Source organism: Hoplias malabaricus, chromosome 11 (genome assembly GCF_029633855.1).
Source record: "Hoplias malabaricus isolate fHopMal1 chromosome 11, fHopMal1.hap1, whole genome shotgun sequence".
Taxonomy (NCBI): domain Eukaryota; kingdom Metazoa; phylum Chordata; class Actinopteri; order Characiformes; family Erythrinidae; genus Hoplias; species Hoplias malabaricus.
The window spans coordinates 32204644-32217953 of record NC_089810.1 but is presented as its reverse complement, the minus strand read 5'-3'; the positions used below and the strand labels follow the sequence as shown (position 1 = coordinate 32217953).

General features: G+C 40.4%; 1 protein-coding gene across 2 annotated transcripts in view; it reads right to left on the bottom strand.

Moving 5' to 3' along the window:
• The window catches only part of cntn5 (contactin 5), a 301937-nt gene that overhangs the window by 73731 nt on the left and 214896 nt on the right, over window positions 1-13310 (bottom strand). For both annotated transcript variants that reach the window (XM_066685167.1, XM_066685168.1), the window contains exons 8-9: window positions 12181-12283; window positions 3566-3747 (exon numbers count right to left, since the gene is read on the bottom strand). In XM_066685167.1, the coding sequence (XP_066541264.1) occupies window positions 3566-3747; window positions 12181-12283 (285 nt within the window). The remainder of the gene's footprint in view (window positions 1-3565; window positions 3748-12180; window positions 12284-13310) is intronic.

Here is a 13310-nt window from a genome sequence, read left to right as displayed (position 1 = left end):
GAATCCTTCAATATGGCATTGCCCAGAGTTGAGGAAAGGTGACTGAAAAAGTTTCTAAACTTTGAAGGACATGAAGCAGCTGGTACTTTTACGTTTACAGCATTTGGCAGACTCTCTTTTCCAGAGTGAGTTAAAATTCCAACCATGTTAGAGCTGAAGACAGATGTGGCAATAGAAGTCTATTGGTGTAGTATGAGTGTCAAAATGGTATTGCGGAGGATGGGAAAATTCTTGGAAATATTGAAAGTAATTGGTGGAACCTTTAAAAGCCATTGTGACTAGGAATTAAATACAAACCTCATTTCCACTTCATACAAATGCAGTAAAAACAAATATTATTGTCAGGAGAAAAATATTTTCAGTGTTTTCCATGACAAACCTAATTCATTCATTCATTCATTGTCTGGATATCCATATTGCATATCCAAATCAGGATTGTGGTGGGCCTGTGGCCTACCTGCAATCACTGGGCGCAAGGCGGGGGAACACATCCTGGAGGGCACACCAGTCCTTCGCAGGATGACAAACACTCACATATTCACACACACACTCACACCTAGGGACACTTTTGAGTCGCCAATCCACCTACCAACGTGTGTTTTTGGACCGTGGTAGGAAACTGGAGCCCCCAGAGGAAGTATACGTGGGCACAGAGAGAGCACACCAAACTCATCTCAAACAGTCACTTGAAGCAGGGCTAGAGCACACAACTCCTGGTCCCTGGAGCTGTGTGACTGCGACACTACCTGCTGCGCCACCGTGCCACCCACAAACCTAATTCTAATTTAAATATAGTCTTAAATATAATAAATTTAGAAACTGATGCCTGCAACACTTAAAAATATATATGATGTCAAAATTCATGCAGAATGACGCCTAGCCTTGTCTACTGAAACAGACATGGAGTTCCTGGGAAAAGATTTCATCTTGGTGGCAGCATATGTTTCTCCAAAACACCAATATAAGCCTCTGCATCAGCAGTAGCTTCACATATATGCAGATCACCCATTCTATGGGTACTGATGCACACCCATGTCATCACAGATGCTGGTCTGAGGCGCCCTTGAGCAAGGCACCTAACACCACAACTGCTCCACAGATGTTGGAGATGCTCTGGGTATGTGTGTGTGCTAACTGCCCCAGTGTACTATAGTGTGTGTTTGTGTGTGTGCATTTACTGACATGGATGTGTTAAATGTGGAAGGCACATTCCTTTGTATGTTGTACAATGACAAATAAATGCAAATTTACATTTAAATGTTTCAATATTTTATTCTAATATCTTGATGTGACAGCAATGGTAGCTTTTCCTTCTTTAAAAAAAGCATCTTTTATCTTCTCAGTGTTTTCCCTTGGTAATGGATCATTAGGGCCCTAAACATAGGCATTTCTAAAGTTTCTTTGTCACAAGGTGTGTTGAAAAGCAACTTAAAAGGCCCTTTGGGTTGGATTCTCCATGGTCAGGTAATGAGATTCCCTGCAAGGTCAACGCAAGCCTGGCCTATTATGAGTAAATATAACAATGTACATTTTGCATTAAACAGAACATGGGATGTCAAAGAATAGAGATGCAGAAGCTGTGGATCTCAATGTGATACAAAGGAAAACTGAAAACAAAACCAAATGTTCCCTGATGTATGCAAACACCGGGAGATGGTTTGTGAAGACACAAGGAATTGATTCTTCTAACTACTGTGAAACTGATAAAAGTGTGATTTTTATAAATCACCAGGACACCACGTTCTTCTTCAAGTCCAGAGATACCTCTGTTATGACATAACACACACTTAATCAACGTCCCAGGCAGTTTCCCGTGAATTAGAAAGGACGGTGCTGGGTGACAAATGGGGTTCCCTCACACCAGAATTAGATCACTGTCAATGTCACCAAGGGGTTGTGAGGGGAAATGTAGGCCATAGAAGAAAGCTTTTCCTAGTTTGCAGAGTAGAACTAATGATGTAAAACCCCTGACATTAATTGGGTAAAAGTCACTCCTGAACAAAGCTATTTTTCATGTGAGCGCTTGTGACGGAGATCATAAGGCAAGGCAGCTTGGCTTTAATTTATTCCTATGAGGAGGAGGACAGTCAGATTTATGCAAAGCGAGAGAAGGAGGAAGTTGCAGCAATTTATGCATAAAGAAAACACACAATTAAAAATGGAACCGGCAGATTCTGTCTGTGGAGCAGGCTTCCTTGAGGCAACCGACGTGAGCGCTGAGGTCGACCCTCTGCGCTGAAAGCCATGCCAGCTCCACTGAGTTCAACGTGACAAGTTCTACATTTAGGAAGTTAAGGACTGGAACGTACAAACTTAGCCTCACTTAAAGTGTCACTGTCCTCACATGGAGTTAGGAGAATGTAAAACTGGGAAATATGGAAACCCATGTCCACCACATAAAATAAATAATAATAATACAAAATATATACAAATGAATATGTAAGTTACTATTGCAATATTTCAAGATACTATCTCAGTATTAGTCCATTTTTAGAGATAGTATCTCAATATAACAAGAAAGATTCTCCTTATTTAGACACACTAAGCCAATACTCTGAGATACTAAGTCATTATTTTGAACTGCAATGAAGGACACCAATTCGACTACATCTGTCTTAATGTGTCCTCAGTGATTGTATACATTACATCTTTGTTTGTTGCTGTACATAATCTTTACTAAATAATACTAGACACTCAAAATAATGATAGTATCTCAAAATATTGACTTAGTATCTCAATGTAATGGTGTACTTTCTCAAAATAATGAGATAATATATGATAATATTGAGATACTATCTTGGAATAATGAGGTACGATCTCAAAATGTTGAATTAGTGTCTCAAAATAATGAGACAGCAACTTACATAGTAATGAAAAATTAAATAGGTGCTATTTTTTCCTTTTTTTATGTGGAGGAGATCGGTTCCATAGAGTTGTAACAAAATAAAGTCTCTTATTTTCTGTATTTAAACATGCCTCACAATCAGGGTTAAGCCTTCCCAGAGGAACAGAGGCTGTTACTACAGTTTAGGACGTGTGTTTCTGGTATAATGTGGTGTTCCTACCTGAGCCAGTCATTAAACTTTGATCTGGCATGCGAGGGGTAGGCAAATAAGTTTAAAATATAACACATCACTCTATTTCTAAATTGAAATAATATATATATATATATATTTGTTTTGCATTGAAATTATTGGTTACACACACACAAAACCCAAAGAACAATTATTTTTAAACCTAATACATATTTAGATATTTGAATCTTTTCAGTGAAAATGATCTAAGCACTTCTGTGTGGGTCCTTGTGTCCACTGCTGTGTAATGCACTAAAATTTGCTAATGAGAAGATTAGGAACAGGAGGGATACTTACAGCTGCAGAGCACAGACAGATCATTGATGATATCTTCCTCTTACTCATGTGCAAGATGTTTTTACTAATCTAGTTTTATCTGAGTCATTATTTAACTAAAGAAGCAATTATTATGGGCTACTCTGACCACCAATGACCTCTCTCTCTCTCTCTCTCTCTCTCTCTCTCTCTCTCTCTCTCTCTTGTGTGCTTACTGTACACCTGGAGGTGTCCCCGGAAGGCTGTGCCTCCTCGTGAATTTTCGGCCTTGCATTCGTAGCTCCCTGAATCCTCCAGCTGAATGTTGGGTATCTCCAGCACAGCCTGGGACTTGCGAAGGCGAGCCTTTTTGGGGATATTGCCATTGATCTTCCTCCAGGTTATAGTAGGGACAGGGCTGAAAGTGTATAAAGAAGAGAGATTAAAAATCTACATTTCAAAAGTAATTATCGAACTCTGTAAATGTTTTAAAGAGGACATGAATCCGGTAGCACATAAATGTGTGGAGCTGGAGTTTTTACCAACCCACACATCATGAAATCACAGTGAAACTTCATTCAGTCTGTTTTTTATGATCGGCCTTTATTTGAAAACATGGAATAAAACAAGTCATTCTAATATTGTGCCATGCCGAGTTTTTCCAGTAACAGTGCTGAACCTGCATTTATGTGAGAGCAAAAAGATGAGGTTTAACTGAGCATAACACAGAAAACAATCGTGAAGAAATAAGAGTACTGATTTAATATGTAGTAAACAAGACAGAGAACAAAGCAAAAATAACTAAAAGTGTTTCTGCTCCTCGCTCACCCTTCACCGTTCACCATTCAATGTGATTCCTGGATGCCACACATTTGAAAGTAAACAGTGGCTTGAAACCAGTCATTCTGAATTGGGCTGGACATCCTGTGTTGTTTGACCCAAGCAGTATTTTGACCAAAGCATGTCACAGATGTTTCATTAAGATGCCAGAACTGTGTTCACTTGTGGAAACTAGAGAAAATTTCTAGAAAATCAGGTCTGGATACTGTCTGAAGCTGCTCTTTTACACTTAGTGCACAGCAGACACCAACATTTTTATCTAATAGAATCTGGTTTAGGTTAGGTGAAGTGTGCAGCATGGATGGACCAGCCTGACTTGGCTTAAAGAGTATGTCTACGATTGTGGGAAAAATACATATTTTCTCTCTCTCTCTCTCTCTCTCTCTCTCTCTCTCTCTCTCTCTCTCTCTCTCTCTCTCTCTCTCTCTCTATTCAGAAGGTCTGTGTCTCTGTGTAAGGTGGAATTGTATGTTTGAGGGGACAAAAAGACTGTTGTTTGCATGTGGCTGAATTTTAATTTGTCTTTACGTATTTATTCACTCTCTGAAGTCCCACAGACTTGTACCTTGAGTTGTTTAGTTTTGTAGGTATGTATTTAATTTCATCCATTAAGCATCTCCCAAATTTAGAGACATTTCCACCTTAAGTGATCTTAAACAGCAAAAAAACAGTTAATATTACCCACCGATGGAGCAGGAATAGAGCAATATCCTTACCTTGGTTCATGCTTTTCAAAGATTGGAGGTCTTTCAGTTGTTTAAAAAAAAAACTGCATTTTCTCTGCCATGAGAAGAGAGAGAGACAAAACCTAACATACTGGACCATGCACATACCTTTTTTTTGGTCATTTATTGACACTGGGTCTAAACACATTAGACCATTTTCCAGTACAAACCAATGAGAGAGCAGCAAATGGTGAGGACATTTTATAAAAAATGTTTTTTGATTAGAATCATGAAGATGGGCGGCATGGTGGCGCAGCAGGTAGTGGCGCAGTCACACAGCTCCAGGGTCCTGGAGGTTGTGGGTTCAAGTCCCGCTCCGGTTGTGAGAATGTGTGTATGTGTGCATGTCGCTCTGTGAATGACTGGCGCCCCCTACAGGGTGTGTTCTGGCCTTGTGCTCAGTGATTCTGGGTAGGCTTTGGACCCACTGCGACCCTAAACTGGATAAGCAGTTACAGGCAATGAATGAATGAATCATGAAGGTCATCTTTATATTAATTCATGAAAAGATATAGTCTTTTGTCTTTTTTCCATTTAAAACATCCATCAAATATAAATTTTCACATTCAAATGAGGCAAATTGAACTTGACCACATAAACCATCCAGTGGAAAAAAAAAACCTTTAAAAGTTAAAAACCTTTCTCTCGGGCTGAAGTTTATGTTTAACAGTCTTTGTGCTCACTGGGAGGTTCATGACTGACACATCATCAACACTTGATCGTGGTGAATTCACTGGACAATGACCTTCTCTATTCACACAAGGGCTGAAGCAGATGTTAATCAGACATTGCACTAGGGAGCTGGAAATATAAGGTCCATTTACTGAGCTGCACAAATTATTCTGTCATTCATCGTTCTATTAAAATGGCTCTAGTAGCAGAACTGTCAGTCTGTAGAGACTGCAATGCTCAGCCTTATCCTTGATTTCACTTACATACAGCTAAACTCTACTGATTAACCGATAAACAGGTCCAGAATTAGGCACCAGATTGTATTAATGAAGTCAAAACTTTTTCTCAAAACCCAGTCCAACAACTATAGTTTAATGTAATAAAATTAGCATGCTAAAGAAGCTAAAGTTCATTGCTAGTGCTATTGCACTGCAAATCTGACAACATCATTTATTAGTTTGAGCACTGTATAATTGGTTATCCAAACTGAATCAGTCCTTTTGCACTGCTTTTCCCTGGTGTGAGTCATTTGTCTAAGGTTCTAGGTTGAAGAGTGAGTCAACGCATGAATCAGTCAATATGAATCGCTAATATGAGGCATGAGACCCCATATTTGCCTCAAGATGCATCAATGGCTTATATAATCCAAAGCAGACTTGCTTATATTGTTTTCAACATTATAAAAAAATACATAAATCATACTGGACAATAATAGCATTTTTATATTTTCATAAAACACAGTTTGTCCGTGTCGTCAGCTACATCTGCCTGAGCTTATATAATAACTCAATGTTGCTTTAGGCTACTGCCTGAGACTTAAGACATATTTGTTAAGTCCTAATTGATTACACTTAAGCTCATGTTACTTGCTAACTTAAATAGCAATATTTGGACGCTAAACAAGGATCGAGCAGGGATTTGGAATAAGGCAGGACTTGGATATGTCTATTCATTACATTATGAACCTAAAAATGCTCCACAATAGGGACAACACATCCCCATCTGTGAGTGAAACTTATGCGCCTGAACATCCACAATGAGAGCTGCTGAAACCTATGCCAGCACCTGATAGGGCCAGGCAGGCCGCGGAAAGTGTGATTACCGCATATCACAATAAGCTGAAAGATAGCTGTACAGATAAGTGTATTTGGACACTGTCATCCATCCCTGTTTGTGGCTGAGGCGGATGTGTGATGTGACCTCCTAAGGTGTGTGCCCCATGCAGAGATAACCCGCTCTATCAGACACCATCAGCGCTGCTCTGACAGCTTTCCAAGGATGGAAATGTGACACCATGGAGGGAAAAAAAAACACAGCACACATCAATCTCCCTGCAGAATGAGTGAAAACAGCCCATTCCAGAGCCTAGTACCTTGTGCAACGGCCTCATTGCTACAAGGACAGGTGCATAGTCTGGAGAAAGTTTTGAGCTCAAGCAGGCTGAGTTTATAAGGAAAGCTAGAAGGAAATGCTGAAATCTGATTTGTTTCCCCTTTTCCCCTGATTGGATTTGAGGGTTCGGCCGTGACAAAATTGGCCGAAACGTACAGAGTTTAGTATAGGAACACGGCTCAATTTGGAACAGGAAAAGATCTGTTTAGATGTAATTGATTCAATCTGGTGCCACAGGCCTGTAAAACAAAAGATTCTTTGTCAAAAGGCTATGACAGCATTTCCCATTGCTAGTGTTGGAGTGCAGCAGTAATGCAGTTTCTCCTGGTCTAACACACTGGATTCAGATCAGAGACAGCACTGTAATTAACCAAACAGTTAGTGCAGGGAAAATATAACAAACCAGAAAGGAACACCTAGACCAGAGGATCCTGGTCCTAGGCCAGGGTTTTGAAATGCCTGGCTGGTTTGATACCACATCTGCAACTGCTAATGCACCTGACTGGTCAGATACAGTCATACTGGCCAGCTATTATGAAATCCCTGCCTGGAACCTGTGTCAACATTCCAGATGTAATCACCTCTAATATACAGCATTAATAGATTGTTTTTTTTACTGATGTATCCTGCTTGACTTGGAATCAAAGTGTAGTGTTAATCACTGACACAATCTCAGCATGATGTCACATGTGCATGTCTTCATATAAGAATCATCTTATATTTTATCAACACTTGAAACCCATGACTGGATAACTTACATCAATCAGTCATAACATTATGACCACCTCCTTGTTTCTACACATCCCTGTGCATTCTCTCATACAGGAGCACTGTGCAGTTCTACAATTACAGACTCTAGTCCATCTGTTGATCTGCAACCTGCTCTTCATTGGTCAGGACCCACAAAGGACCCCCACAGTGCAGGCATGATTTGGATGATGGCTCATTCTCAGCACTGCAGTGACGCTAACATGGTGGTGGTGAGTTAGTGTGTGTTAGGCTAATATGAGTGGATGAGAAACAGCAGTGTCACTGGAGTTTTTAAAGCCCACAGTGTCATTGCTGGACTCAAAGAATCCACCAACTAAAAAATATGGCTCAGCAGCATCCTATGCCCACTGATGAAAGACTACAGGGCAATCAACAGACACTGTGCTCTATTAGCCAACAGAAATGAGCCAAAACATCATAACCATCTGCACAATATGTTGATGGTAAGGAGAATATGATGATCCCGGTGTACTTGATGCTGTAGGAAATGTTCTGCTGGGAAAATCTGAGAATATGGATATATCTCTGTGGACATCGGTTTGTCTTCTCCCTTAAAATCGTGCCAAACTAGGTACACTCCCTTAAGGCAATGGTGTCCCCTAGTCACAGTGACCTCTTTCAGCAGAGAAATGCATCTTGTGTAGTGATGCTTTAAGAAGCTTGATGAAGGTTTCAAAGAGTAATCTAGCAGTGGTTGGACCAGCTGGAACACCAAACTCCACAGCACGAACCACAGCAGCTCCAGCTCACAACGTACAGAACGTAAAAGCTGTACCACTAATTGCTTGGTGCCAGATACTACAGGGGTCCTTCGGCCATGCGTCAGAGATATTTTGGCAGCACCTAAAGTATAACAGCATGGTCATAATGATTTGGCCCATTGTGTATACCATAATAGTAGACACTAATCAAATCACCACATTTTGACTGCTGCATTATAATGCATTTTACACCTCAAAAAACAACAACAACCGATGCTGCCATCTCCAAAAATGGTCACATGCAAATGAAACCAATAACCTGCAGGCTGCTTTGTGTAAAAGTAGGCTGATTATGTGAGGGGAAGGCATTACGCACAGATTTCTGTCAACAAAATATCAGCATGGATGAAACGGCTCCTCTTAGGAGCCCTCTGCCAACGTTATCATGGCCACACATCGCTGCACAGCTTTAAAAAAGAGCTCAGCACAGAACTGGCATTGAAAGTAATCCCTGCAGACGTTTCCACTGCAATGGATACTCTATTGATAATAAACACTGTAGCCCTTTAGCTGCCACACAAAGACCTCTTCTGACCATCTGACACCTCCACACATACTGACTGACAGCGTGGAGGGGGGACTAAAAGCAATTTGAAGTTCAATTTTGGTCCCCTGTGCCTATATAAAGATTGACATTTCCTAATAAGGCGCATTGATAAATCATTCATTTGGAGGCACGAGGGTGAGAAGTAAAGTTCAGAGGAGGACACAAAGCCATCAGCACCAAATTGGTTTAGAGTGTTTCCCACTACTTCTGCCTGAGCAGACCTGCAGGACACATTTTTTTTGTGTTTTTCCCATTTGGTGACACTGATTTTAAATCAAACTTTCAGCAAAACAGTTCAGCAATAGTTAAGCAATATAAACATACATTTTTATTTCCCACAACTGGGCTCATCTAGCAAGACAAGGGTGGTGTCACTGGAGATATAGGAAAGTGTATATCCAACAAATTAGCATGTGAACTATGTACCTATATCCCCACAAACCTAACGGTGACATTTGCAATTTTAATCAGATTCCCCTTTTATAAAACACAGAGAATGATTCCTCACTATTTGCTAGCTCTCCTGAAGGTCTTGGATGGTGGAGTAGCCTCTGAACTTTGAAAAGCATAAAAAGGGCTGGGAAAATTTCTCTATTTCTGCTCCACAGGCGGATAACATTGACTTATTTTTCTGTTTCAGATGCATGAATTTCTGCAGACCGCTAATTTTGTGTGAAAATAATTACAGACTGTAAGTGCTACAAAAGTTACAAAGTTTCTGTGTAATTCAAACAGTGAATAAAATCATACAGAGAAGTTCAATTAGAGTTGGCTTCTGACTCAAGTATACCATTCCACCCTAAAATATGAAGGTGGAGTTTATTTTGCTGTGAGTACAGTAATTCTCCAGTAATTCCTACACTCCTCCATAAGTTACATAGTGCAGTCTCTGTGGTGCTGATCCTGGAGTCATGACTCTGAAGCTGTAAATTTAATGCACACTTTTATGTAGTGTTCATTTAATTCTAACCTTCATGTTTGCATCAACAAAACGTGAACTGAAAGTGAACCACTGGGTGTATATTAATGCATGTCATTAAAAATATGCCGCATTTATAGCACTTATGTTTAAATAATTCTGGAGCATATGTTAGTTTACTTGAGCTTACACAGTGTCTACCTGAAATTGTAAACTGCTGAAAAGTTGTTCTATGTTTTTCTTTTTGTACCTTAGTCTTTGTGTTTGTGTGGACGAAAGAAAATGTTTTATATTTGTACATGGGAGTCCCCTTCATATCCATCAATTCTTGTAACAATCACTATTCACGATCAAGTTCATATGTCACTCCTTCATTCACTAATCTCAGCTGCTTTCTAGTCAGCATTGTATGCTTCCATTACTTGGTAGGTCCATTAGCTTGTCCCTATGGTTATCTGATTTTTTGTTCGACTACTGCTTTAAGCTCATGAATGACTTGCTAATGAGCTGATGAGTGGGGTCAGGTATGTTCAGATCCAGGAAAACATTAAAATGGAGGGCCTTTATATTATTTAACAGACCTGGAATAAGAAACACTGGTTTAGAGGACAAAGAGACTAGAGGCAAGGTTCATGTAATTCACTTGTTCTCTGAGCAGCATGTTAACTCCTTCTGGAGTAAAGAAAGAGGTGAGCGAGGATATGCTGAGCAGTGTCTATAGGTTTAAGTAATGGTTTATTATTATAATGTGGATAATTAATTGTAAATGACTTTCCCTCACATGGAGAGCTCGTGCCAGCACTGTAAACAATTATTGGGTGCTTAGAGCGGCAGAGATTAGAAGCTGTTTGCTTTTAAGATAGGCCATGTAGATGCTTAAATCAGAGCAAATAATGAATATAAACACAGCGGAAGCATAGTGACACAGGATTATGCTCCAAAATGAGAGGCTGTATTGTTTTATGCAAAACTGTTCTGTCAGTTCTGAATTACGGATAAAGAGACGGCAGCCAACTTAAAGCCAACAAGCTGTGTGGCATCACTAATTCCAAGTAAAGCTGAGAACGTTTTGCTGTGAGGATCTGATGGCTTAGTCAGGTAGCACTGCTGGATTAGTAGTCCTGAATCAAAATGCCACGCCAGCTTACACTAAATTTACTGGATGGAGCTCTATCACTGAAGGAACACAGATCAAACTGCTGCTCAAAGCAATGCTGGTGGGCGTTATACCCCTCTGGCTGGTGCTCGGTATTGGAATGATGAGGTTTAACACATGTGCAGCTGCTCCAGAGTGGCACATGCTTTTCTATGGGGTTATCCAAGCTTGTTGTTTCCAAAATGAGCTGCTACAAAATCGAGACATTCATTGTGTTGTAGGGTGTCTCTGTTGTACCTTGGCTTCAGTAATGTGTGGGGGGCAACAACAACATCAAAAACTGTTGCAAGGGAGTACTTGAGAAAGAGGCTTTCAGAAATCTTAGGCACAAGGACTATCAACATATGCAGCTCCTAAACAGATGTGGCTCTTTGCATTAGTGAGCCGCGGGAATGGCGGGACGCATCCACTTTAAAAGATGATGCACACAGCTCGCTGGGAACACACTAGTCAGAGTGCTTTTCTTCCTCCTGGCAGTCTGTTTGCACTGACCAACTCCATTTGTCATTGAGGGATCCTTGGCCAAACGTGGACATAATGGAGATTAAAAGCACTCTGAAAAGCTTGGTGTGCAAAGATCCTTTGTCCCCCTCCACCTCTTTGCCCTCTCTTTCTTGTTTTCCCTCTTATTTTCTCCCTTTCTATCTCTCCCCCTCAAAAGTCTTTCTCTTTTCACCTACCCCACTCTGCCCCTACTATTGAACATGGTGTTCCCCAGGGCTCAATAACAGGACTGTTTCTCTTCCAATAAGAGTCCAATAAGCAAAATTGTTGCTTGTATATAACCAACTGTTAGAAACATCAGAAACTTTAAAATAGCTGTTCTCCTGGTAGGATTTCAGAAGTGAGAACCGTGGCTTCTGTTCTAAAGGAAGCAGTGACAGGATAAGCAGATCATAATTATAACTATTAACACAGTATGCTGGGACCATGCTTCTTCTCTGGGATTGCAATGTCTTTTCTGCATCTGGCAGGGTGTCTCCTTGAAAGTGACACTGTAGGGATGAATGAAGGCTGGACAGGGAGGGCAAGGGCACACTGAGACTGTATTCCATAAGCACTACTTACTTCCCCAGGGCAAAGCATTCCAGTCGCACTGTCACTCCTTTTGCAGCCAGGACTGTGGGAGGGAAATGCACCTCGATTTTGGGCTCATACTCCCCCATCACACCTAAAACATACACAGAAAAATAAAAAAGGCGGTTGAAGAAATGAGAGATCTCAAATACAACATGTGTTAGCTATAACTTAGTAGATTTTATTCCTTCTTCATGCTGAAGTTCAGAAAAGATCTAAAAAAAATCACAAAAATAGCTAATGATAACAAAATAAAAGCAGATTCTAAATCTTCAATCAACATCACATTTGTGAAATATACTGTCAGCACGTTTCCACTGCATTGTACATACTCTACTCGACTCTATTTGTTTTTTTTTTGGGACCAAGTACCTGTTTTTTTCCCCAGCAACGGTAATATCCAGCATTGTGTACTCATTGTTTATTTGTGTGATGTTGTTGTTGTTACTTGGGACATGCATCAGTATGTGACAGATCAGTAGATTTTCTATTCCTTCTTGAACTGCTCTGTTCTCACTGGATTCTTTCGTCTGCCACCAATTGAAGGAGCATTTGAACCTTTCCAAAAGAGCATGGGCAAAAGTTACGAGCTGCTGTTGTGTGTCAGATAAACACAAATGTGACCTTTGCTGTTGGGAGAGATGGAGAGTTTGTGAGGTATGTCTGCATTTAATTGTGATTGCCCAGTCTCTCTGGCCAATCAGTGTTCTGCAAGGCTTACAAATAATATCCCTACCCGGCTCACTTGAAACCATGAGCAAGCAGGTTCTGAAAAGTACTCTTTTCCAGGTACTAAATATGTCCAGTGGAAAAACAAAGAAGCCAAGTAGAGTCGAGTTGAGTAGGTACCATGCAGGGGAAAATGCTATTTATGGCTAAAATCTTGTGAACACCCATTGCTTCTTGAAAAATCACATTTCTGTGAGGGATTTGATGGCATTCAGCCACTAGAGCATTAGTGTGGTCAGATGCTTAAGGTGGATGACAAAAAAAGTGCTCCAACTCTTCCCAAAAATAGCACTGCATTACTCCAGAAAACACAAAAGCAATGCCTGTTGTGTTTACATCCGTCTAGTCTATGCTTGCTTGGCACTGGGCATAGAGATCCAGAGTCTCTCTTT